This window comes from Balaenoptera musculus, chromosome 6 (assembly GCF_009873245.2).
Source record: "Balaenoptera musculus isolate JJ_BM4_2016_0621 chromosome 6, mBalMus1.pri.v3, whole genome shotgun sequence".
NCBI lineage: Eukaryota > Metazoa > Chordata > Mammalia > Artiodactyla > Balaenopteridae > Balaenoptera > Balaenoptera musculus.
In genome coordinates, this window is record NC_045790.1 from 1,646,211 (window position 1) to 1,674,153 (window position 27,943).

The 27,943-nt window shown below is 46.9% G+C and overlaps 1 protein-coding gene across 3 annotated transcripts in view; it reads left to right on the forward strand.

Moving 5' to 3' along the window:
• The window catches only part of PALLD (palladin, cytoskeletal associated protein), a 386,129-nt gene that overhangs the window by 138,108 nt on the left and 220,078 nt on the right, over positions 1-27,943 (forward strand). For all 3 annotated transcript variants that reach the window (XM_036854853.1, XM_036854851.1, XM_036854852.1), the window contains exon 3: positions 22,565-22,743. In XM_036854853.1, the coding sequence (XP_036710748.1) occupies positions 22,565-22,743 (179 nt within the window). The remainder of the gene's footprint in view (positions 1-22,564; positions 22,744-27,943) is intronic.

Here is a 27,943-nt window from a genome sequence, read left to right on the forward strand (position 1 = left end):
CTGTTAGCGCCGTCCCCCGCCCCGCCCAGGCGGGGTAACACTTGGGAAACCCTGACAGTCAGCTCTTGGGGGAGGAAAATGGTGCTAAGCAAAGACAAGGAATTATGAACTAGGAGGTGACCCCACAAGGACACCGAGCACCGGGTGTTACTTGCTGTCCTAAGAGGACACGGGACAGGCAAGTCCATCACCAGGGAACAGAGGGGTGTCTGGGCTGCGCTCCAGGGACGGGGCGTGTGGCTTCACCTCAGCAGACCCCGGCCATCCATGCCCTCTTCCTGGCTCGTCCACGTAGACGACAGAGGATGGGGAGGCCGGGGTCCCAGGCCAGACGCCAGGCCTGCGTCGCCCGGGGCTCCCTGCAGAGAGCTGGGGGGTGGGCCTGAGCCAGAGTCCTGACCGTGAGCCCTTTGGTGCCAGGGGGGCCACCACTGTCCACCTCCGCGCAGGACTCAGCAGGTGTGGTGCCCGGGCCTCGATGAGCGTGAGAGAGCCAGCGGCCCAGCGGCCCCTACACAGACCTTTACCACCCACCCCTGGAACATTCCTCTCTCCAGAACCATCCTGACCCCATGACGAGATCTACTTAGAGGGGGTCCAGGCATCCCTTGTGAAATGGTGGGCATGGCCTTCCAAGGATGAATCCAGACCTGGCCCTCTGCCACCATGGTGCTGAAGGCCTCTGCTCCCCCCTTGATATCAGTGGCGTAAGATTAGTGTCCCGAGTTCCAAGCAGTGATTCTAGAAACAGCCACAAAATCAACAGTGTCTTAGCCATGAGGCTTACATTACAAAGTCTCAGGAGGTGAGGATAATGTGTGCGTGAGTCTCATCATTCGAGAATATAGCACTCCGTGACATGTAACGTGTATTTATACTTTTCTGGTAACAGTACAATTTATTGTAAAACTACAGATAACTTCTGCACATAATGGTATAAACGTGATAGGGTCTCATTCCTCAAAACTACTAAAAAAAAAAATTGAAGGTATTTAGGTTAAGAGCACATAAAAGAATACTTACGCATAAAATATTATGAAAACATAGTCTGCTTCTCAATGTACATAGCAAAAATAGTGTGGGAAAGAAAAAACTGGAAAGCCCACCACTCAAGAATGTGTGGTGTCACTTCTTTCTTGAGGACCCTCCTTTCTTCAGCCAGCTCAGAGGTGCTCCGCTGATCATCAGATATAAAAGGAAATGAACATTGCAGTAGCCTTTTTTTTTTAAAATAAATTTATTTATTTATTTTTGGCTGCGGTTGGGTCTTCGTTCCTGTGTGCGGGCTTTCTCTAGTTGCGGCGAGCAGGGGCTACTCTTTGTTGTGGTGCATGGGCTTCTCATTGCGGTCGCTTCTCTCGTTGTGGAGCACGGGCTCTAGGCGCGCGGGCTCAGTAGTTGTGGCACGTGGGCTCAGTAGTTGTGGCTCGCGGACTTAGTTGCTCCGCGGCATGTGGGATCTTCCCGGACCAGGGATTGAACCCATGTCCCCTGCATTGGCAGGTGGATTCTTAACCATTGCGCCACCAGGGAAGCCCTACAGTAGCCTTTTAAAAAATTTTTATTTTATACTGAAGTACAGTTGATTAACAGTGTTGTATTAGTTTCAGGCGTATAGCAAAGTGATTTTTTCCGATTGCTGAAAATACTCCAAAATAAATGAATTTGCTGTGCAAATTCAACAGTGATTGAAAAACATCATTCATTCTAAAAATTATTCTTCCTGACCCTTTAGGAAATGTGTGCTCTCGAGATATTCTTAAAGCCCAAAAATGTTTTGAAATATAGAAAGTACATAGAGGTGAGAGAAATAATTCTCTAATCTTCTTACCAGGAATATTTGCAAGATGATTACATAATCAAAACAGTTTCTCAGACCTTCTGGGAGAAAATTCCTCTTAGCTGGAATTATATCTTACAGGTTAATTGAGCAGCAGATTTTTTGTTTGTTTGTTTTTTCGACATTAAAAAAATTTTTTTTGTATTGGAGTATAGCTGATTAACAATATTGTATTTGTTTCAGCTGTACAGCAAAGTGATTTGGTTATACATACACATGTATCTATTCTTTTTCAAATTCTTTTCCCATTTAAGTTATTACAGAGTATTGAATATAGGTCCCTGTGCTGTATAGTAGGTTCTTGTTGGTTATCTATTGTAAATATAGTAGTGTGTGCATGTCATTCCCAAACTCCCCATCTATCCCTCCCCCCCACCCTTTCACCCTTGTAACTGTAAGTTCGTTCTCTAAGTCTGTGAGTCTGTTTTGTAAATAAGTTTGTTTGTATCATTTTTAATTAGATTCCATATATGAGTGATTTCATATGATATTTGTCTTTGTCTCTCTGACTTACTTCACTGAGTCTGATCATCTCCAGGTCCATCCATGTTGCTGCAGATGGTATTATTTCATTCTTTTTTATGGCTGAGGAGTATTCCATTGTATATATATATACCACATTTTTTTTATCCATTCCTCTGTCGATAGACATTTAGGTTGCTTCCATGTCTTGGCTATTGTAGCTAGTGCTGCAGTGAACATTGGGGTGCATGTGTCTTTCTGAATTATGGTTTTCTCTGGGTATATGCCCAGGAGTGGGATTGCTGGGTCATATGGTAATTCTATTTTTAGTTTTTTAAGGAACCTCCACACTGTTCTCCACAGTGACTGTGTCAATTTACATTCCCACCAACAGTGCAAGAGGGTTCCCTTCTCTCCACACCCTCTCCAGCATTTATTGTTTGTAGACTTTTTTTTTTTTTTTATAAATTTTTTTATTTATTTATTTTGGCTGTGTTGGGTCTTCATTGCTGGGCGCGGGCTTTCTCTAGTTGCGGCGAGCGGGGGCTACTCTTCGTTGCAGTGCGCGGCTCCTCATTGCGGTGGCGTCTCTTGTTGTGGAGCAGGGGCTCTAGGTGCGTGGGCTTCAGTAGTTGTGGCACGAGGGCTCAGTAGTTGTGGCTCGTGGGCCCTAGAGCGCAGGCTCAGTAGTTGTGGCACACAGGTTTAGTTGCTCTGCGGCATGTGGGATCTTCCCGGATCAGGGCTCGAACCCACGTCCCCTGCATTGGCAGGCGGATTCTTAACCACTGCGCCACTAGGGAAGCCCTGTTTGTAGACTTTTTGATGATGGCCATTCTGACTGGTGTGAGGTGATACCTCATTGTAGTTTTGATTTGCATTTCTCTAATAATTAGCAATGTTGAGCATCTTTTCATGTGTGTCTTGGCCATCTGTATGTCTTCTTTGGAGAAATGTCTGTTTAGGTCTTCTGCGCATTTTTTTGCAGTAGCCTTTTAGAGCCATAAGAGGTCCTGGAAAAGGGTAAAGCTTAGAATTAAAATATTTCCTTGGATACTTAGTTAAGTTCTTCAGAAAGGTCTGGCTGACTGTGTTGACTACAATCAGACGAGAGTCTCTGGATCACGTTTTCCAGTGGAATATATTTATTCATTCGTTTTTCTTCAGAATGCAGGATTAATTATTAAAATTTCACAGAAAAAGATGTGTTTAAGGCTGCTAGGAAGACAAATCGAAACAGTAGATTCCAACAACAATAAGAAACCTTGAGGGAGAAGGGCTCTTGAACAGGTTGGGGGGTGGCGTATGTGCACCTAAAAGTACTTGCCAAAAAGCCCCGCAGGCCTGCGGGACGTAACCAGTCTGTTCTGTGCTCCCCTTTGGGAAACAACTCCCTCCCGTGAACTGAATTGCACATTTTCCTTATTTACCCAAACTCTACGCTTAGAACAAGGCTGCTGCACTTTGCTCTTTCCCTTCCCCGTTTCAGTCCACCCAGACTGCTCTCTGGGGTTGCAGCAGCTTCCAGTGGTGGTGTGACATGCACTGTCTCCTTTCTTCTGGTTTGTCTGCTTCCTACAAAGAGCTAATATGCTCCAGAGAGTTCCAGAATCACTTCTCACTGGGCAGTCCCATAAGCTACTTTTCTCCTCTCACCCACCAGAGCCTCCGACATTCCAGACAGAGGAGAACACTGAGCGGTTTGCAGGGGCTGCTGGAGAAATGCTCCTAGTTCAGTAACAGCAGCTTCAGTTTTGAGATCTGTCCATATTCATTAGAAACAGCTATTTTACAGCTTGAGAGAGAAAAATCAGAACCCTGTGGCAGAAGAGAGGGAGAACATGGGCCCTTGCACTGTAGAGATAGACTCGAATTCTCTGTTAAGTCATAAGTGAAAGCTTCTTGGTCCTGATGGGTATAAATTAATAGAAGAGGATGCTCTCAGGAAACAAGGTGTAAATTCTGTTTGCCTAGAAAGTGAGAGATTTGCCAGTTAGTCCTAATACATCCAAGGAGGGGAGTTATTAGAGAATGTCTTGGGGAATTCCCTGGCGGTCCAGTGGTTAGGACACCACCTGTCACTGTGGTGGCCCGGGTTCCATCCCTGGTTGGGAAACTAGGATCCCATAAGCTGTACAGCGCTGCCAACAACAACAAAAAAGAATCAATAGAGAATCTCTTGGCGTGAATACTTTTGCATCAAGCATCTGCTTTCAAGGTCCCCTCACAAATGCTCCTTCTAGGTGCTGATACCTCTCTTCCTACGCAAACTTGATGAAAAGCGCCATTTGCACTGTTGTAGCTGGAAGCAACCTCACTAGTCCACAGCTACCTTCCTAACGTACCTACAATCGCGTGGCCCTGTCTGGAAACTTCATTTAGGCTGTGTGCTTGCAGCTCCTCGCCCCCACGCTACCCGCTGGAGGAAAGCTGTGTGTGAGCAGGGCCTCGGCACCTCACAGCCGGGCCTGTGTTTGCTCCAGGGTGAGCTGTTGTGTCCTCCCAGCTAGATCTTCACGATCCAGCCCAGGTCCCTGTGACCTCTGCAGGCATCACTCCATGGTTAAAAGGCATCCTGTTCTTGGGACATTGACTCAGCAGAGCCAAGAATTTTCCTGTAAACTATTGCTTGGTCGTTAAGGAAACACAACAGAATTCAACCCTGACGTGCCACATTCCACAGATGCTCATTTCTGAGGCACTTGGTATTTTCACCCACTCTCGGAAGCAAGAGGAGAGAGTCCCCTGGCTGGTGTGAATTTTTTTAGCATCTCTTTGCATCACGAGATCCAGTCTCAGGACCGTCTACTTGAGTGTATAGGACAATATGCTAACGTTTGTTTTCTTTAATCAAGTCTCTTTAATTCTTACTGGGACCATGTTTTTAGAAAGCACGCAGTGGCCCTCCTAGCAGTGGGAAGTTTCACAGACAGATAAAGAATAAAGGCAAATATTTCTAGCACATTAGGATATAAGCCGGGTGTAGGTAGCTGACGTAGAGGACGTGCATTCAGTTGTGTTCGCCCAGAGTCAGAGACTTTTCTTAATTTGCCTCCTGTGCCCCGACGATGGACGGTTCCCTTAGCTTTTGTCAGAAGTTGTATCAGCTGGCTAGCCTTTTTCGAGTACAGTGCATCCAGCCTCATACCAAAGGTTAGACATGCGTTACCTTGTTTAAGCCTGCTAACAACCTTACGAGGTAGGGACAAATAGAATACGGGTCGGAGACCACAAGAAGTTGACAAAATGATAATGCAGGTCCTTTAACAGGACATCATTGTCCTAAAAAGTATAGATTTCCTTTTCAGTTTTTAAAATGCTGTATAGATTGGATATTCTAATAGTGCCATTTTTTTTTTCTTTAGGTTCCTTTTTGTACATTTTTAATAAGCTTAATGTGTATAAGGAATATTTGCTTCTGGTTAAAAAATAATCATACAGGAAGCTCCCCAATGAAAAGTGAAATGTCCTCTGTCTTTGCTCAGCCTCAGTCCCTCCGCTCAGTATAACCGAAAAGCTACAAGTTTCTTGTCTGACCCCCCAGAAGTCTAGTCCCCTTCTCTACTCTTATGGTTTTACTGGACGATGCACTTTTAAAAAAAAAAAAAATTTATTTATTTTTGGCTGCGTTGGGTCTTCGTTGCTGCGCTCGGGCTTTCTCTAGTTGTGGCGAGCGGGGGCTGCTCTTCATTGCGGTGCGCGGGCTTCTCATTGCGGCGGCTTCTCTTGTTGCAGAGCACGGGCTCTAGGCGCTCAGGCTTCAGTAGTTGTGGCACGTGGGCTCAGTAGTTGTGGCGCACGGGCCTAGCTGCTCCACGGCTGGACGAGGCACTTTTGACAGCTTCATCTAACAGGATTTTTAAAGTCTGCATTGTGTGGGATGCCAAAATCGAACGGCCATGTCCTCTCTCAAGGACATTTGAGGCAAGATGAGTGTTTTCCTAATACTTAAAAAATGCTAAAACACACATCTATGTACACATACATTTCATGTGTCCTGTGCCCTCGTGTGAACCTAACTTCCCAGAAATGAAACCACTGGGTCAGATGCCTGGGTATCTAAATGCTAGTGTTGCCAAATTCTCTTCTTAAAAGGTTATACCAATTCCTCGTCCCATATTAGTTACAGTCATTTTCAATGCATAAGAGTGTTAGCTTACATTTTTATCATTTCCTTTTAGATGCTCAAACAGCTCCCAAGTGGGAAACTCCTGCCCCTGGCCTCCTCCACCTCCCCCCAAGAATCCTGCACACCCTACACGCATCATATAACAACACTTCCTGACTATCCCTTTCTGTCCTCCTTCACGTGAAGTGTGTGCATTCTGATGATGTTATTTGCTAAATATATAAATGTACTTACAAACGGCTTTCCAAAGATGAAGTGTTACAGTCCCAACTTTGGAAAACCGGATTCTGTCCCCCAGGAAGTGCGGGGAGGCCTTCTCGGGATCATGATTTAACCTAGCTAATTACAATTCAGAGATTGATGCAAGAAGGCATAGAGTTCAAGAGTGAGGTCAATTTTTCCTGAAGTTAGGAATAAATCTGTGAATTCTGGTCTTATGAACCGCTGAAGAATTACTGTGCAGGGGTCAATAAATCACGTGCAAAGCTGTGTGAGAAACGTTCCATCTCCTCAGCATATTAGTTACAATTTCGTTATTAGGCTCCAGAGTGTTGGGCAAACTCACTCTTTTAACTTTGCAGCGATCGACCTGGCAACAGATTTAACATTTTCTTTAAATGTCTAAGTTTAACTCTTTAGTCACTGGCCAAAAACCTCTTTCTAATTCTACCAGAATTTGAGAGCTATTAAATACTTTAGTTCTTAGTCACTTGGAAATCATAATGATGCTTTACAGGAAGAAGAGGGCGGGGAGAGGGAGGAATTTCTACTCCTCAGTGGCAGGGGGGTCAGTTCAAAAAGTGAGAGGTCGTGATGATGAGTGTCTGCCTATTACGCATGTTGAGCACAAATACACATTTTGCATTGTATTCAGGAGAGTGACTTTTGAACAAAAGTGAAAATTTAAAGATGAGTGATTCTGCGCAATGCCCTAAAGGGCTGGTTTTCCTTTAGTTTTGTTGTTTTCCCTCAGCACTGAGAATGGACAACACATGACAGGGCAGAGGCAGGTGGGAACCTCTGCACAGAAGCTGGAAGGCTGGGGGGGTTGCAATGCTGAGGGGGGGATGGAGCTTGTGAACACACACACGTGCACGCACACACACACACTCACACACTTCTGCAGAGAATACAGACACCTCTGCTGGTGGTCGAATCCCAAGCAGAAGTCGGGATTTTTCTTTCCTTTTGGGTGGTGTGATTCTTCTCCAAGAAGAGTGTTGGAAAAATAAGAATGACATAAAAAATGGGGGTGGGGGGAAGTGTAGGATATTCAGAAAACCGTCCAAGTACATTTGCAAAATAAATTTCATGAAAATTATTCTTTAGTTAAATGACAAACATTTGTATGTCTCTTCAGAGCTCTCAAATGCACTTTTGAAAAATTAAATGGCACCTTGTTGGATTTGAATTTGAGCATGTGATTTCCTAACAAACATGTTTGAAGTCTATGAAACAAGGCTAAAACATGGACCTCAGCAAAAGAAAATGGAAACTTTAGTACACATCAAATGAATAAGGAATATGACTAAATTTCGAAAGCCTTTCTTTTAGAGGAAATACTCTAAAATTGACCCAGGTTTTTGTACAAAGTGTGAAATCGTTTGTTAAAAGATATTGTGTGATACAAACTGTTTAGAAACGAGGAAACATTGTAGCATTCTGTGTGCTGAGTATAAGTTCCATTTAACAGTTAATGCATCCCTAATAAACCTTCCTAATTAAAAAGCCCCCAGAAAGTTCGTTACCTCGATTAAATTAGACTAATCTCATCAATGCATCATAGTTAAGAGGATTGTGCCTTTCTTTTTTTTTTTTTGAATTTTATTTATTTTTTTCTACAGCAGGTTCTTATTAGTTCAGTATTCAACGCAGCAGGCTTAGATATTTTGTCCCACTTTAATTCATCAGCTGCTGTCCTTTGCTAAGAGAAAGGCTAGAGCCCGAGGCGTCCTAGTCTCCCAACCAATTATCTATCCAGTTCTTGGATCCTCTCTACAAGACCCCTGCCACCTGTTCCTCCGCCTTCAGTAGATCTCGTGACAAGGAACTCAGTAGCTCATTTCTATCTGTTTCAGCTCTGGGTGTAGGGAATCATTTTAGCCATAAGAAACCTCAGGGAACATTTTTAGATCCTTCAAAATTGATCTGACCTAGTACACGGGCAAGTGTTTTTAAGCCTAGATTCGTATAACCTGGAAAAACTGGACCAACAAAACATTAAGATCAGAGGGAGACTGATAATTCTTAGCAAAGGAATTGAGAAAAGGCATGAGTGTGAAACAGCATTCATGTGTAGCTCGGACTCTGCACCTTTGTGCAGGGCAGAGTAAACTCTTATCTCCCCAACGCTGATGAATTGCCAGAATGATAGGTAGTGAGGAAAGGCTTTCTCACAAGGTACACAGACTTGAAAGGACAGAGTGAGCTACTGGTCACTCTTCCTCGTCCCAAGCGATTCTTAGGAGCCCCAAAGAGGGGCGGCCGGGGCGGAGGTCATATGCTCTGGACGTCCCCAGACACATATTGGGCTCTGGGAATCAGAACCCTCCACAAGACACATTTCGAGTATATTGTTCTTTTCCTGCACAGCACACACGTGGAGGCCTTATCAGTAGTGACATTTTTAAAATGCAAAAAGCACATATTTTTATTTGCTATGCAAGCAGAGTAACTGTTACCGTTTTCTGTAAGTAGTAAATGCCGCACGCTAAAAGGCTTGCCCCTTGCCCCGCCGCACGAGGGTTTCAGAGTTTTTTGTCTTGTTTTGTCTTATGCCAAGTCTTCAAGTACCTCTGAAGTTCACAAGCTGTGTGTCGTGTGACCACAGTAGCTTCGGGGCGTGCAGAATATAAGCTCTAAATAATGGAATGCAGGTGGGGGTCAGAAAGGAAAGCTTTCTCATCATGGAAGTCTATACATTTTTCAAAGAAAAGGGTTTAAGTCTTCATCTGATTGTAACATTAATTTTAACACTTTTTAGAAAAATGTAGCCTGTTGGGATGAAATACCGGCTGTGGGTAATTTGCTCTGAAAAGCCCGCTGCAGTGGAACCTGCCACTTTGTTCGTTGTTCAAACAGCCAAATAAAACGAGGTGCGGTCAGCCCGCGCGCTCACACCCGCGGCCCCTCCCGCCCTGGTGCAGGTTGTCCGGGCTCGGAGCAGGGCCGGTGGCTGTCCCGGAAAACGGCTCACTTTTCTGCACGTGCAAAAATCTGTATTCGCTCCAGGTTGTTGGGAGGAAGGGTACAGCTGCTGCTGTGGAGCACCTGTGTGGCTGGAGTCAGACAGGTAACTGCAAACAGCGTTTCCAGGGTGTGGGAGGCTCTTCCCGGAGCTTGATTCCAGGCGTGAGCCAGACCTTGAATCCAGGGGTGTGTGTGGGGGGGGTTGTGGCCGTGTGTGGTTGTGTGTGTGGTTGTGGCCGTGTGTGTGATTGTGTGTATGGTTGTGTGTGTGTATGTGTGGTTGTGTGTGGTTTGTGTGGTTGTGTGTGGTTGTGGCTGTATGTGTGTGTGTGGTCGTGTGTGTGGTTGTGGCCGTGTGTGATTGTGTGTATGGTTGTGTGTGTGTGTGGTTGTGTGTGGTTGTGTGTATGGTTGTGTGTGTGTTTGTGTATGTGTGGTTGTGTGTGGTTTGTGTGTGTGTGTTTGCGTGTTTGTGTGTATGGTTGTGTGTGTGTATGTGTGGTTGTGTGTGGTTTGTGTGTTTGTGTGTGGTTGTGGCTATATGTGTGTGTGGTTGTGTGTGTGGTTGTGTGTGGTTTGTGTGTGTGTGTTTGCGTGTTTGTGTGTATGGTTGTGTGTGTGTATGTGTGGTTGTGCGTGGTTTGTGTGTGTGTGGTTGTGGCTGTATGTGTGTGTGGTTGTGTGTGTGGTTGTGTGTGTGTTTGTGTATGTGTGGTTGAGTGTGGTTTGTGTGTGTGTGTTTGTGTGGTTGTGGCTGTATGTGTGTGTGGTTGTGTGTGGTTTGTGTGTGCGTGTGGTTGTGTGTGGTGAAGTGTGTGTGTGGCTGTGTGTGTGGTTGTGTGTATGTGTGTGGTTGTGTGTGTGTGGCTGTGTGTACTGCACGTGTGGAAGGCACCCCGTGTCTAGTTGCCGCTGACGGGAGCAGACCCCCTGCCAGCAGTGAGCTCCCTTCCACCCCTGACCCCTCTGTGATCGGATAGTCTCCTTGGAAAGCTGGCGTCTGCACGCGCGGCTGGAAGGCACACAGAGTGGGCTCAAGGGACAGTGTTGGGATGGGGTGGCTTTGCCGGGGGTCCCCTGGGAGAAGCTTGCCTTGGAGCCCCATGTGTGCACAGGGTCCCCGAGCGGGCCGGCATGCACACGAACTTCACACACGCTCGCTCTGCTTTCCGCGTGTCTGTGGTTCCTCAGCGACCGCGTCAGCCTCACGGAGGCTCGGGAGGCGGGGCTGGTGGGGTTCAAGGTACGGGAGGTCCTGAGCCCCCAGCCTCTGCTGAGGAGCCGCCTGCCCGGGGCTGCCTCTCTTTCCCCGCGCGGCGGTAGCTCCCTGGGATTGAGACGGGAGACAGAGAAGGAAGCCCTCTCCACCCTGAAAGGTGCAGCTTTTCCAGCAGGGGGTGCCCCTGCGTCTTCTGCCCCTCAGCACCATCAAGGCCGGAAACCGGGGGCCACCTCACACACTGGGAAGAGTGGGAGGTGAGGTCTCCTGGACCTTGACTTTGCGGAGGGATGTTCGCCTGCCGAGGGGAAAGCCGTCTTCAGTGTCGTTGCTTGTCAGACGCAAACAGTGAACCCTGGGGCTTTGCAGGAGTCGGAACAGAACTGTTCTGTGTGTGTTGCCACCATCTGTGGAGTCGAGGAAGCAGGAGGGCCCGCTGCCCCGTCCCTGCCTTCGTTTCAGTCCCTTTGGGATTTCCTAATTCCGAGGCAATCACGGTATGGAATGGACGAGTTCCAGAAGCACAGAAGACTGTGTTTCTAATAAACCACCTCCCACTTTATCCCCTTTGGAGTGCAGCCCGAGCTACAACAATAGCTAATGATTACATGCTGTACCTGCAGCAACAAAGCAGCTGAAATTGCACCTCTGCTGTCTGGTGAAGCCATCTCCCCCAGGCTCCCCGGCTTGGAAGGTTTGGAAACATCCAGCACGTTTTCATCGTGCAGGTAGCTTTGAAGCGACTTGCCAGGTCAAGCTGACTGAGTTTTGTGCTTGCATAGATGATGGGTGAGGATGAACCTACTTTTTAACCTGGGAATTTGTGAATGAGCGACAGGAGGGCTGGGGACCTTTCTCCCCTCGTGTCCCGTGAGACTTGCTTTTGTCCACTCATGGGAATGAATCACATTTACAGAGTCAAAATAGCCGCGAAAGCCGGAGTCACACTTTCACGTTGCTCTGGCAGTGAAGTCTACACTGCTTTGCCGGCCACAGTCCCTGTGTGCTCCTGTCACTTCACTCAGAAATGCCCTGACTTGGACATTATGTTGTATGGTCACCCTGAGCATTTTCCAAAGGCAGGGAGAACCCAGTAACTTCATGTGCCATGGCAAAATGGCAGCTTGTCAGAAAAAAAGGGGAAAGAAAATCCTTAGAGTTAATAGTCAGGGATAGTTGGGAGGTTAGCAATCAGCCTTTCACATTGACTCCTAAGAAGATGATGCTTAAACATAGCCTGTTAAATCCAGCATGGCAAATATGTCTCAATTCAGGTGCCAAGTCTAGCCAACTGGGAGTGGCTGCCCAGAGAGGGACTCAACCCATTCTGGGGCTGGTGGAAAAAGAGGCATCTCACTGATGCCATCATGGGCACTGGAAGAGGCAGTCGTAAAAGGTAGGCAGGTATCAGATGTCACTGTCGTAGGGTTAGGTGGGATCTGAGTGATGATTCTACCCAGTGTGTGTCCGCATCGCGCTAAGTCTTCAACCTCATCCTCAAGGCACGTGTTCTGTGGTCCAGTAGGATTGAGAGTGATGCCTGCCATCTTTCTGTCTTGGAAATTCAGTGCACATTGGCACACAGTGCTAAAAAGCTCTATAGTAAAGACAGATGTTTAACTTTGTTTCCCTGGTGTTCCATAAACCTGTAGGCCGCAGAAGCCTTTTTCAACGGTATCTGCCCACTGGCTGCAGAACTACTTTCTAGGGACACATTGGAGGAAACGCGGGTCTAGTTCATGCCTCACAAACAAGGAAGCTCAGCCCCAAAGAGAGAAGGAGTGGGTCTTGTTCAGCTGGGCTAGTCTGTGGAACCAGGCAGAACCAGAACGAGACTGCGGACTCCCAGCCCTGATCCGCTAACTACCTTCTCAGTGTGGAACCGATTAGAAGCAGCCTGAGGTTTTTTTTAACAGCTTCTGGCAGCCCACGGACTTGGTGTAAATTCCACTTGCCTATTTGTACAGTTGTGTGTTAGGCACAGTGATGAAATATTTGCCTGCTCACAGTGTCCAGACGTGAGGCGACCTCTCACGGTCAGAACAAAACAAGGTCAAATTAGTTTTGAAGTTTCATTTTATCTGGGCTACTTGATCCCCCGCTGCCACCCCGCATCTTTTATCTTCCTGTCTTGGGAGATAAAGTGATGATTAGAGATTTGAATTGTTAGACGTGAGTCTGGTTTCAGTTCAAAATCTATTTTATCATTTCCTGGGCTTTGAATTTCAAAACATCAATCTATTTATTGGTCTCTTTTGGACCATAAGGTGAAAGTACATCTGTTGTCCACACTGATTTAGCTGTTGGCCCTCAAGCTAAGCGGTCATGAAATTATAGCCGTAGTAGATTTAGCCAAGGAATAACTTCACTTTGGTCTGCCTATAAATCCACTCGACAGAATAAACATGGTGTGTCTTGTGGTTCATGGGAGCACATGTAAAGAATTAAGAAATCTTTGGTGACAAGACAAAAACTGCTCCATAAAAATTAATTGGTGCTTAATTGAGGATGCGTGAAGTGGGATACTGGCAGACGGCCTGCCTGTGAGCGTAGTCATGAGCGGGGTTCATGTTGGGCAGAGGTTGCCAGTTTCATGTTGGTGATTTTCCAGCTCAGGGCAGAAAGCTGCCCTTCCTTTGGGAGAAAGGGCACCTGGAAAACGGAACCATTGCTGAACCACTCCTGTCCCTGGTGTTTTCTCTACCCTTTATTTCCGTTATATTAGCATTAAAGAAGCCGGTTTCTTCCTTTTCTCCAAGCACACGCTTGTGTGAAGCCATGTGGCTGCTTGCGCTTTGGAGAAGGGACCGCTGTGGGCTGGATTTGCCTTTGTGCGATCACCACTGACACCCTCTGAAGATGACTTCTGAGAAGTACGAATCAGTGGAGAAGCAAAGCAGAAAGCTTTGAATGTAACTCGGTTTCCCCATGAGCGTAAGGAAACTGCCTTATAGGAGAGAATGAAAACTCAACTGTATTTAAAGGCTTTCATTTCATAAGGCCTCCGTGTTTCAATTAACTGACTTCGGAGATTTACCATTTTCCTTAGCAACGTTGGAGAATATTAGCCATGCTCCACTGATGAAGCTTTGTAAGTTTTCTAAGTCAGAGTTGTTCGTTTTAAAAGCCACATGTTTAAAATACAGGGTGCAGAAAATTTCCATGACACATCGTTGTGGTACAGAAAAATAAGGACACCAAAAGAAGCTGTGAGTCCTAAAATATATATTTCCTTTTAAGTGAAAGTACTAGAATAGATATTACTAGTCAGCTTGGAAGCCGAGTGGTGCTATATGTGGTTTTTTAACATAAACTATCCATCTCCCATGCTGGGAAGTATAAACTCTACTTTGGCAGTGGATTTGTTAGTTCCTCTCATTTAGCAGTTGAATTTATTGTCATAAAAACCAACACTCTTCCCCTGTCTTGGAAAACCAGAGCGTTCTGAGCTTGCCCAGACGTGTATCCCAGCTCCAGTATGCAGTTCTCAGCCTGGCTGCCAGGTGCCAGGGGTCAGAAGGGCAGGAAACAAGGAAAGCCGCATTGTAAACTCTAAAATTGTCTTACACTGTCCACAATGGAAACTGCTGGTGGTCTCCAAAGACAGCCGCTTGCTCAGAAGCAGCTGCAATGCCCCTGATTTTACTTATTCTCCTGACCCCTCTCCATCCCAACTGAAGAGTTCCCAGGCCTGCAGTCAGATGCAGGTGTTCTCCTCCAACATCGGACTCAGACCGAGCCAGCCATTACATTTAACCTCACCTTGAAATGTAGAAAGTGAACAATTAAATAGGAAACTTTTCTGTGTAAAACACCTTCTTGAATTTCAATCCTACCACATCCTGCTGGTGCCATTATAGGAACCTTGAATTTCTGGGACTGTCTCATGTTTTAGGCTGGAATGTTTGAAAAAAATCCTGAGGAAAAAAAGACAGGCAACAAAAAGCAATATACATGTATATGTATATTAAAAGGTTGTTGATTTCAAAATCCAGCACAGAATAATATAAAGAAATATGCCATCTTATAGAGCTTTAAATACTACAGTCCTTTTTTTCCTACGTGTTATAATCCTTTATGAATAAAAAGGAAAAATTCAAGACTCACGAAGTCCATCAACATTATCCTGTCTCTAATAAATTGATTTCAACCTAAGTATTCTATCCATAACAAGCTGAATCTGTAAGCTGGAGGCTGTAACCAATCTTTAAAGATTTTTGAAGCAGTACCTGCTTCCATGTGGTAGGAAAACCTAATTTCATTAGATGACCTGATGTCTATAATTGGGATTTCTTCTCCGTTTTCTCTACTACTAGTCTCATGAGATGAAAAACCCGGTTTATCTGCCATCTGTACCCTGGTCAGTCCCTGGGTTGGAATTTAAGTGCAGTAAGCCCCTTGATGGATGAATAAATGATTGCTTGATGAGTGAATGGATGAATGAATGAGACTGCATCTCCTAACCCGTTTACATTTTATTTCTAACTAACGCAGGGTTATTTTCATACCCCATTTAGTGGCCTCAGAATCTGACAACCGGTCTCAACTGGCTTGCTGTGACGCGAGCATCTCTTAATTCTTTTCACTGGGGATTTACCGGGCACACCGATGGGCAAGGTTTGCTTCTCAGCTGCTGTCGAGTGGCAATTACATAGCAGCTTAGTGGCTCCACAGAGATTAGAGGAAGAAGCAGGAAACTGTGTTACAGCTTGTTTCTATCCATAGTAAAAAGCTCCGTGAAAGGTGAAACTACAAGTATTGAGGAAAAGGAAGTGTGCAGGTTGTCTGGATTTAATCGTCCGTGTTCTGTAGATAAATGGGAGCTGCCTGTATCTTCAGTACAATGACAACTACTTCACAAGGTTGTTGGAAGGTAAAACGAGGCCGTATTTGCAAAGCACATAGCGTATAATAGGCATTTAATAAGTATTCGTTCTCCTTCCCTTCATTTGAATCAAATAAGCCCTTATGAACTATCACTGTTCCCAAACATTGTATCACCTCCTCATCCTAACTGTGAGATTGTATTATATGTTTTTACCATTTTATGGTAACAGAAGTATGACAGAAAGCTGAAATTTATCAGAGGTACAGAATGGGTATATAGATATCTGGATTTGATTTTCTACTGTGCTGTCCAGTGTCCTGTCCACTAAATAAATGGCTTCCAGGTATTAGAAATGGGATGAAAAAATGTCCACGTGCCCTTCAGCGGAATTCTACCCGAGTAGGCTCTGTCTTAGCACAGGACATGTCTCCACACGGCTGCATCTCAACCAAGGTCTCTTTCCACTCTCACCTTGTAATAACTGGAAGCAGCTTTCAGGATCTGGAGGGAAGTGAAATGTGTTTTCTAGGAGACCAAGGTGAGGATGGCAGTGTGTTCCATTACAGACTTGTGCTTCGGTTGCTGTGTCGCCTGCCACTCCGAGGCACTCGGTTCCACTAGCTGAAGACATTCTGATCTGTTAATGACGTCTGCCTCGGGATGGGGGGTGGCGGAGTGTCACACCCGTGCCGTGCCTTCCCCACACCTGGGCTGCGTTGATTTTGCGTGTTTACGTTGTAGCTTGTCTTAAGCCGCGCTAGCAATAAGAATTTAATGGAGGATAAATTGCAGGTCAAAACTGAATCAACAGCCCTGACTCTTACCTCTTCTTTAAAGAATACTAAGTGTTTTGAGTCCTTTGCCAGGAAGCTGATGGAAATGTTAAGAAGTTTAATGAAATAAAGTGACTTTAGCTCATCCGCTACCTCGTGGTGTCCAGACTTCAAACCTTCAGGATTTCTTAGGTCAGATAAGAAGGCCACGTGTCTTTGATCGGCTACAGAAGAGTGGAGAAGACTGGTTTCCTCCTCTGACATATGCGTGGAGTTGATGATTTTGAGTTTCACGCTGTGCCTTGTAAACGCACTTCAGTTCGAGTAGGTGAGAGCAGGTCAGCTTCCCTCTGTGGGCGTCTTCAGGCAGAAGTGACCAGATACGACTTTGGGAATTAAAACAAAACATGAAAAAAAACCCCCAGCCAACTGAGCATCTACAGAACGCAAGGCATGTTACTTTAGAGGCAGTTGAGTCCAGATCCTCACCCCTGAGGACAGAAACGACCATAGGTGTTATTTAAACGATTTATCTGTTCCAGCCTGTCTTCATTTGTAAGCTTACTCTTCTCTGATGAGTTCAGTGTATGAGAAAGCAGGTGTTGTCATGATTCAGGTCTGGTGAGGCTGACAGATCAGGAGGAGACGCCTCTGAAACGCTTTCATTACTCACAGGCCCCAGAGCAGGACGCTCCCTGCGCCATGGGGTGGGGGAGGACGGGGTCCCCAGGGTGGGTCAGGAGGCAGAGCGGAAGGGGAGGGGGGCCTTCACTGTGTCCCTGCAGGAAGGGTTGCTGGGTGGGGCAGGGGGAGGCCCCGGGGCTGCTCTGAATGGGGCCATCGGCTCTGGACTCGGGGCTGTCCTGGTTGTCACCGCCTGGCTCTGGGCGTTGGAGCAGGTGGACAGTGGCCCGAGTGGGAGGGCCTGCAGGCGGGGATGGGCTCTGGGTTGGTGAGTCTCACTGGAAAGGAGCCGGAAGGTGTCACTTACCGTCTCCAGGAACCGGCAGCCCTGGGAGGGGCCATGTCTCCAGGGTCAGCCAGGCCAGGACGTCAAAGCGTCAGAAACACAGACGGTTAAAGACCTGGCAAGTAGGTGCCGTGTGCAGACGCGAGGCTGGAGCTCACAGCCCTGGGGAGCTGTGTGAGCGCGGCCATGAGGCCGGGCCCCGCCAGAGCCTCTGTCCTCGTGGGAGAGGAAGGCAGGGGCAGACTCATTCCGTAGAAGGCGAAGGACTCGGTGGGCGTCGTGACAAGGTGCTGAATCCACCCATACGTTCAGGGACCCGACGTGGGTGCATGGCTTCAGAAACACGGCGATATCCTCGGACCCTTCAAAGAAGCAAAGCCGTTCATGACTTACACCTTTCATCAAATAATTTCCTACATCATTTCTTGAAATATTTTTCATGCACTCACTAAATATACAACCTTTTCATTTCACCAAGAACCTCAGAATTATGAAGCTTTATAGCGAGGTCTCCTGTCCTCAGATGAAGAGCCTGGACCGGGAAGGTAGATGACTTTCCTACGGTCTCTGCCGAACATCCCTGTGAGGCCGCTGCGGCTCCAGTCGTGAACAAGACACACGTTTATCCGAACAGTGGCTGGAGCCATGGGCCCTGCCTGGTGCCCCAGGGAGGCCCCCATCTCGATATCTGCAGCCTCTCCCCTCCCCCAGGCCACACCCTGACAGCCCCCATCTCGACAGTGTAGAACTGGTCCCGTGGCAGGTCCTGGGCCCGTAACCCTCTGACTTTCCCGGACGGTGTCAAAGCCACAGAATGACTCACGTTAAGTCTTAGGCTTGCTGCCTGATTTGGACAAATTTAGTCTTTTGTCTGCACTATTTCTTCTGCATGCTACAACCTGAGATGCTTTAAAAATGTCATCCATGGGGCTGGAGAACAAAAAGCATGAGTGTTTAAAAAGCAAAAGCCAGGGCTTCCCTGGGGTCTGTAAGCACCACCCACGTCACCACGTGCCATGTTGGTGTCACGAGGCACCGTCCCCAAGACCAGATAGGTGTGTTAGGCTGTGGCCAGAGTGCATTTGTACCTGAACCTTTTCGCCAGTGTTCAGTGTAGTTCAGGTACTTTACTGTGCTTACCGATCATGTTCTTCAGGCTTACACTTATCATGATTGCTCAGATTATAATCGGTCTTTTCTTTTTGGTCTGTACCATGCGGCTTGCGGGATCTTAGGTCCCCGACCGGGGGTCGAACCTGGGGCATGGCAGTGAAAGCGCCGAGTCCTAACCACTGGACCACCAGGGAAGTCCCAGATTATAATTGGTCTTAATTCATTTTTTAAAAACTGCAGGCTCTATGGGATGAATGTGCCAGAAAAGCATCGTGCAGCATACACATGGGATGTTAGGAGATGCAAAATGAGAAAGAGTTGCATGGCCAAGTAAGATGAATGAATGCTAGATTAAACAATATTAAACTAATTTGTTTTCTGCAGGGCTTCTGAGGGCCTTTAATAAGAAAATCTTAATTACATGAAGGAGCGATATATACATATACATGTGTATAATAGGTAGCATCTTCCAAATCTATTAGGCCACAGAGCCGTCACCATTTGTTTTTTTCTTGGGCAGCATATTCTAAAGTAACAAGTGGCAGGTAGTAAGTATTTTTAAAGCACCAACTACGTGCAGTACACTATGGATCAATGAAAAAGAGTCCATTTCCTGGATGAGGAAGTAAGGCCTAAATGCATTAGGCCTCAAGTAATGATATGAAGAAACACCACGGAGAATAGGAAGTGACATAGCATCAATTGTCAAGTGAATAAGGCTACGATTTTTTGAGTGTAGAGGAGAGAGAAACAAACAGAACATATTTTTGCAGATACAGAACACATACAATACGGTTTCTCTGCTCAAGAAGTGATGCTGCAGGCCCCGTGATGCAGGCTGGCGTGGTCCACGCAGTACAGACCGGAACTTCTTCCCCTTCACATGCACGTGAATCACTGGGGTCTGAACCGACTCAGTGGGCTTGGGATGGTGATTGAGATTCTGCGTTTCTTTTATTTTTTTAATTTTTAAATTTTTTATTGAAGTACAGTTGATTTACAATGTTGCGTTAATTTCTGCTGTACAGCAAAGTGATTCAGTTATACATATATATATATATATATTCTTGTTTTAAAGTATTCTTTTCCATTATGGTTTATCATAGGATATTGAATATAGTTCCCTGTGCTATACAGTAGGACCTTGTTGTTTATCCATTCTATATATAAAAGCTTATATCTGCTAATCCCAAACTCCCAATCCATCCCTCCGCGACCCCCTCCCCCTTGGCAACCACCAGTCTGTTCTCTATGTCTGTGAGTCTGTTTCTGTTTCATAGACAGGTTCATTTGTGTCATATTTTAGATTCCACATATAAGTGATATCATAGGATATTTGTCTTTCTGTGTCTGACTTACTTCACTTACTGTGATCATCTCCAGGTCCTTCCATGTTACTGCACATGGTATTATTTCAATCTTTTTTATGGCTGAGTAATATTCCATTGTATATATGTGCCACATCTTCTTTATCCATTCCTCTGTTGATGGGCATTTAGGTTGCTTCCATGTCCTGGCTATTGTAAACAATGCTGCAGTGAACATAGGGGTGCACGTATCTTTTTGAATTATGGTTTTCTCAGGGTATGTCCAGGAGTGGGATTGCTGGATCATATGGTAGTTCTATTTTTAGTTTTCTGCGAGACCTCCAGAGATTCTGCATTTCTAACAAGCTCCTAAATGGTGCTGATGCCCCTGGTCCAAGGACCACACTTCTCCTGTAAAATCCAGATAATAACTGTTGCAGGGTTTGTGGGCCGTGCAGTCTGTCCCAGGAGCCCAGCTGTCGCTGCAGCGCGAAGGTGGCCACAGACACTGTGTTAGTTCAGGGGCACGCTTGTGATCCCCCAAGACTTTATTTATAGGCTCTGAAATCTGACCTTTATATAATTTCCATGTGTCACAAAATACTCTTCTTCTGATTTTTTTCCTAACCTTTAAAAACATGGAAACCATTTCTTGGCTCACGGGCCTCAGGAAAGCAGGCGGCGGCCTGCAGGCTGTGTGCACGCCTGAGGTCAGGGTGTCACAGCCCTGGGGTGGCCATCAGGGGTGTCCCGAGGAGCACATCTAACCAAGGCAATTAATCGTCCTCTCTTTTAAACCTTCACTGCGTTTGTTCACGCTTCATTTTCCCTCTGACCGTTGGTTCTTATCGTTTTATGGCGGGTAACTCACCCTAGGTAACGTACAGACACCTTGACTCTGGCTGGTTCCAGAGTCCACCAGGCTTGACTCTTCCTGTGGCCTCCAGTACCTGACGTGGTGCCGTCCACGTGGGAGATGCCCGGCAAGCGTGCGCTCAGTAGAACTGCATCTGTTGAAGGCGCCTTTCGCTTGCTTGTGAGGAGAGCAGCTCCAGGCTGGGATGAGCACAGAGGGTGAGGGGAGAACTGCAGGGAGCAGAGAGGAAGCAGGTCATACATGAGGGCTGCATAGGAAATGGGAAATCCACGCAGATATTTGACAGAAACAGGATTCGTATGGGAACATGATGGAAAAGAAAATCCGGGCCAAGTTACAGGAAAGCAGACAATAAAGATTTAAAGTTTAGGCAATGATTCATGTAGGGGAGAGTGTCGAGTGCTTTCACCTGCCACAGGATCAAGACTCCATAGCTTGCCAGGGATGAAGAGATCAATTAAAAGACTTCAGGTCAAGTAACAGTGAAGCCATAGACGGTTCTCCGGGTGGGGGGGCAGGGTCTCGACTGTGATTGTGGAAAGAGCAGAGAAGAAGGGACTAGAAAATGGTTCTCGGCCAGAATGTTCTCCAAGACTTTACGAAAACAAAGGAAATCACAAACTACTCAGAATCATGAAATACTGCCCTTCTCAACTGCCTCAAAAGCAATATGCCTTGCATTGCATAGATGCTCAGTTGGCTGGGGTTTTTTATATGGTTTTTAATTCCCGAAGTCATGTCTGTCCTTTTCCAAATATCCCGTACTTATTTTTTTAATATAGTTTCTGGAGTTAATATGCTAAGTATTAGCAAACTGGCTTGTTTTATTAACTTTACTTTCAGACTAAATATAGACAGAAGCCTATATTATGCTATCTAAATGCAGAAAAGGTTAGTTTTCACTGACATAAAAAGGATGCCAAGTCCAAAGAATTTTTATAGAGGATCAGGCTCAGGGAAAATCTCTCAGTGCTGATTAAGAGCTAAATGGACAGTTCTGTCCCAGAGACTTCAATCTTTTTAGTTGTCAGTGGCACGTTCCTTCGTATTTCTTTAAAACTAAATCACATTTGTGGGGAGGACGGTTAGGGCAGCTTCGTATTTTTTTGTAAAAATCCTGTTGAGAGTTTGAGGTGCTCAGGGAATAAAGGAAAGCGTGTGAGGGGGAACCCGCGTAAAAACAGTCTGGCCACCTGCCACCTCCCACACCAAGGGCCCGGTTGATGGGAAGGGGTGAGACCACCAAGAATGAATTACAGAGCACTGCTGCCCCTGCCCGCATCATGGGGGCCGGGCACGTGGCTGGAAGGTTCTCTAAATATCAGAACTGTGGAAGGCGTTAACTCCATTCCTGCCCAGCTGACCAGGTCAACAGGAACATTGCTGCCCAGGGTCTATAACATGACAATGTCTCCCTGGATACTGTACATTAAGTATTTTGAGTACAATGTTTATATTACTTTCATATTTTTCTTTACATAAGAACAATAGATAAAATTGTAATAGACGTGAGAGGCACTGGTGATAAAACATTTTTGTAAGACACTTGGAATTTGTGTTCCTTCCATTTTGTAACTGAAATGGTCTTTCCCAGTGTGATGATGTCCCTTATTTCCAGGTTGATGAAATGTACAAGGTGCTTTACAAACAAAACCCATGGGAATTGTCTAGCCATGCATTTCATGGTCTCAAATGCAATAGCATTTAGTAGGGTCAGTAACATGGACACAGGTCTTTTTTTTTATCAGACAAGCATCTCGCTACACAGCATCTTGCCTTTCACTTCTGCTTTATTATTTTAAACGTCCCCTTTTCCTTTCTCTCCCTCCTGTCCTGCGACTTCCGTTTGGCCAGCAGATGGTTCTGTGAGGGGATCGAGCTGCACGACAGTCCCGACGTCCAGATCCGCTGGGACGGGGGCGACCTGCACACGCTGGTCATAGCCGAGGCCTTTGAGGACGACACAGGGCGCTACACCTGCCTGGCCACGAACCCCGGTGGCTCTGACACCACATCCGCCGAGGTGTTCATTGAAGGTACCCAGGGATGTGGGGTGGAGGCGTGGGGTGCCGAGTGGGCAGGGGCCCGTTGCCTCTTGTGAACGTGATTTTCCAACGTTGTGAGTCAAACCTCATTTGTCCTCCAGGACAGATAAATCGAGCGGCTCTGACACTTGGGTGTACGTCTGCGTCGACAATGTCTGATGTCAACATTTGTTCCTTTTCATTTAAAACATTTCAGCTATGTGAATTTATTTAGAACACTAAGTGTCCAACTTATTTCTGGTTTCTCTGGTGGACAAAGAATGGGGACATATTAAAATACTAGAAATACTAGACCTATCAACCAAAGTTAAACTCTAAAAGACTTAGGAGATCATTCACAGGGATATTAAGTGGTTGAATATTTTTAAATGTTCTCATTTTTATTAAATTCTAGAACTTTTCCTTTTTTGTTAGGATGCTGCTATTTCTGCTAAGCGTACCATGAACTTGCAATCACTAGGTGAAAAAATTTCCAGAATCAATGTTGCATTAAATAGGGGTGGGCAGAGAGCAGAATATCTCTATTGTTCTAACAATTCATTTTTGACAAGACTCAGCCTATAGGGAATTAGAAAACTTGCTATCAAAGTATATAGTTTACATCACTGTTGCATTTTTATCAATATCAGTCATTTAAGTTGGAAGTGGCTTGAACACCAGTGTTCTATGTCCCTAAAGCCATAAATTGGTGAGTAGCCTTGTAATTGCTTGCATTTAAAAATAGTAGTTGGAACACAGAAAGAAAATTGAAATCCTCGAGGTCTCCACTACCTTAATCTTCATCTTTTTACTAAATTTTTTTTACTGTTTAATAGCACTAAATTTCTTTGTTTTTTAAAGTAGAAGAAAGCAAGATGTGAACCATTATTTATAGCCCTTGTAAGAACTGGCCAAAAAAAAAAAAAAAATTTAGTTTTAGAAGTAACTGTTACTGCCGACTAAAACTATGTGCCTTTACTTTTAATAAAAGGGTCCCCTGCATTGTCTTTGAAAGCGTCTGTGAGCTCCTTCGGGGACCTTGTCCTGCTAATAAGAGCAAACCTGCTGTATTAACAATAAGTGATGCGACATGGCACTTACAGGTACACACACGTGCAGGCGTCATTTAAACCTCACCATGAACCTGTGAGGTGTTATCAGGGTCCTTTTACACACGGGTAAACTGAGCCTGGGGAGGTGAAAGGGGCCTTTCCAAAGTCACTCCAGGATTTGGACCCAGTCTGTCTTGCTCCAGGGCCCATATCCTATTCGCTATGTCACATGTATCTCAAAGTGCTAAATGAACAGGAAAAGAATGGCAAAAAGATTTTTAACATTTAATAAGCGAGCAGTGAGTATCAGTCATGGGCTGGCTGTGGAGCAAACTTCTTGAAGCATTTTAGAATACGGAGGAGGAAAGTTAAACTTCCATTAAAAAAAACAAAACAAAACCATTTGCTGATGATGGTCAGATTTGTCTTCCAAAACCAAGTTCAACTAGAGCTGCTTAAAATTAAATGCTTTATTTGCTTTCAAGATTGCTAGAAATGGGTACTTCAGTGTGGATTGTTTCTGTACTACAGACATTAAATCACGTCAGTTTTACGTACTAGTCTACCAACTCGATTCAGCCACGTTTATTAAGGCCTTGCTCTGTGCCAAACAGCGTGGGTGCGGATATGATGGGGATGGGTCTTGCTATCAAGGAGTTCCCAATCCAACAGCAGAGATGGATACATTTTTAAAAAAAGAATATAAAATAAGTGATGTTATAAGTGATATAACAGATATCTAAAGTGTTATAAGGATACAAATGAACTTAAAAGATTAACTGCAAGGTATATAAGACACACTAACTTTCATAGAATAAGAGGAGCTATTTCTCTGCCTTGGAAACCACTTTCAGGATCTGACTCCGGAGGCCCAAAACATGCATGCCACGGTCTTTAACTTTATTTCATTAAATTGAGCTCTGCCACGTAGAAGCCCCTGCAGTGCAGTCCTCTCCTGCCTTTGGGGTCTCTGCATGAGCTACTTAACGTGGGAGAAGCACCCCCAGTTCTACCTGCCACGGGTGGTCCACGCCCAGGGCTCCACAGAGGTGGCGGGTGTTCCCAGTGTCCCTTTTTGCACCTGAGGACCCTGCACTGGCTTAGACGGCCCGCCAGCTGTGGGTCTGGCTTCAGATCTGTGTGCTGAGGAGAGGAGGGGTCTGGGCAGAGCCGGAATGAAGAGCCCTTAAGCATCAGCTTCCTAAGCCTCCTGGAAAGTGCGTTAGGAAACTGGCTCATCGTCCCCGTGAAATATGGGTGATAACTTTCTTAAAGCCTGATTTTGGTGTATTTTTATCCCTAAGAACAATTACATGAAATGGGAGAGAATTTCACATAAATTCTTAGGCTCCTATTATGACTGAAAGGAAGAAGTGTTTATGTCTTCCTTACTGCAGCACTACATTAGACTCAGGAGGATCTCTGTTGTCCCTAAACCACATTGCTATTGCTATGTCAGTGTGCAGTATGGGGGTGGAGGTGCGTACCAGAGGGTAGGAAGCTTTCTATAGATTTAAAAACCTCGAGAAAATCTTCCCTAAAAGTTTAACAACCTACTAGTTGGAAACTGTCTAAATTTCACTGCCTTGTGCAGCAACTTTTAGAATGATATCGAGGAAATTTCAGTTTAAGAACAGTAACTAAGGGGCTTCCCTGGTGGCGCAGTGGTTAAGAATCCGCCTGCCAATGCAGGGGACACAGGTTCGAGCCCTGGTCTGGGAAGAGCCCACATGCCGCGGAGCAACTAAGCCCGTGCACCACAACTACTGAGCCTGCGCTCTAGAGCCTGCGTGCCACATCTACTGAGCCTGTACTCTAGAGCCCAAGAGCCACAACTGCTGAGCCCGCATGCCACAACTACTGAGCCTGCGCTCTAGAGCCCGAGAGCCACAACTGCTGAGCCCATGTGCCACAACTCCTGAAGCCCATGCGTCTAGAGCCCATGCTCCGCAACAAGAGAAGCCACCGCAATGAGAAGCCCAGCACCGCAACGAAGAGTAGCCCCGGCTCGCTGCAACTAGAGAAAGCCTGTGCTCAGCAACAAAGACCCAATGCAGCCAAAAATAAATAAATAAAATAAATTGTTTTTAAAAACCCCAAAAAAACCAGGAACTAACTTTTATCTCCTAGTGTTAACTAGGAACCGAGCCCTGGTCTTCATTTTCACCTGGATTATCTCATTTACTCCTTACAAAAATCACCCCATTCTGTGACTGAGGAGACGGCAGCTTAGGGAGACTTGTAGGGCCCCAGACCTCACACACACACGCACACTCCCCTGAGCTTCAAGGACTAAACCCAGTCAGTGTGACCCCTTAAGTCTGAACAGCCACAGAGGAAAATGCAGATGAACCCTGGATCTTGGGGCAGCAGGGTGGTCGCCTGCATCCAGTAACAGGCCTGGGATGTGTGCCTGGAACATCTCAGGACACCACTGGGCTTTTGGTCATTGGTCGCGTGTTCACTGAAGGTCCCCTGGATGGCGGGCGGTGGCCCGGGCACTGGGTGGGGACACTTGCAGTACAGGCAGGGCTCGGTCCTCGCTGCGCCCACACTCCAGGAAAGGAGGGACGGGCCCCCCTCATAAATAGCCCCAGCCCCAGCCAGCAGGTGCTGGGAAGAGAAGGAAGCTGGGTGAGGGGAGGGGGAGGGGGGCCTCCCTGAGGAGGTGACAGCCGACCTCAGTCTGGGCTCTGAGAGGAAGCGATGGGGAGGCCACTGGGGACCGTGCTGCAGGCAGAAGCAGGGGCGAGGCTTGGCAGGAGGAGCGGGTGTGCCCAGGAGCACGGAGGGGGGCAGCCGGGCGGCAGGCAGCTCACGCGGGTCGTGGCGCCTTGTGGTCACCGTTAGCCGGCCGGCCTTTGTTCTACGTAAAATCGCCACTCGCGGAGCGTTTAAACTGAAAAGTCAGAGTATCTGATTTCCATTTTTAAACTGATGTTTGGCTTATAATCGGGAGCCCAGTGAGAAGCGTGCCGGGGCAGGACCGGACGGAGATGGCGGGGCTGCAGGAGCACGCCGTGTAGACGGGACAGAGGCAGGCAGGCTCCAAAGCCACGTGGCGGGTTAGGTGTGGGCTGAGGGGCCACGGGAACGAGCAGACCCCGTGGGTTTTGGCTCTACCGTCAGTCGTCTGTGATGGGGAGACGAGGAGCGGGCTGGGGCACAGAGGGACGTAGGTGATCCGTTTGCACATCCGCGTTTGGATGGCCGAGTGGACACACGTGTGGGCAGGTGGCCGTGCGGGTGCAGTGAGTGCCCAGGGCGAGGACGTACACTGGGAGCTTCAGGAGGTAGCTGGTGACCAAAGACACAGGACTGGGCGGGACCGTGTCTGAGCCTGGGTGACCCTCCCCACGCGGAGATGCTCCGGGACGACGTGCGGCGTAGGAGCGTGAGAGGAGGGCCCTGGGGCGGGGAGCCTGGGGGAGCGGGTCGGTGTTTGGGGGGGAGGGCTGGCCAGCTCGGGCCCCGCTGCCGGCGGCCAGCGCTGAGGACAAGGAGGGGCAGGTGTGGATGCTGTGGGTGATGTTAGTAAGGGGCTCGGAGAGCCTGGAGGGACCAAACGCCACGCGTTTGCGGGACACGGAAGGACGCACGGAGACGCATGGGTGGGCGCCGGGGAGGTTCTGCCTAAGCACCGGTAGAGCCAGGGGCCCGTATCTGGACGGGAGCGCCAGGTCAGGATGCTTTGTGAGCCTGTTTGCCTGTTGGTTTTCGTAGCAGAATTACTAGAGTCTGTTTCCATGCTGGTGAGAACGATCCAGGCGAGAAAACGCGGTTCCTGCAGTGGGGTTGGGGGAGTGTGAGACGCCAGGGAGCCAGTTCCTGGAAAAAGAGAAGGAAACGGACTCCGCCCACAGTGTGCAGGTGGCGAAGAGCTGCTCTCAGCAGTTTCACGGTAGAAATGGGACAGGTGAGCACAGACACGTGAAATAAACGTGGACGTCCCACGCTCGCGCCCCTGCCGCCCCTCCTGACCCTGTCGTGGACGGCACAGATCTTTACAGCTCGGGGAGCACCGAAGGGGGCAGGAGGGGGGTTCCCAAGTGTGCGATGAGGAGGCTGGCTTACCCCCAACCCCGACCCAGTGGTTGGGGAGCTGAGCTGGATGGGGGAGGAGGGGACAGCATAAAGACGGTGGGGAAGGGCAGGAATTC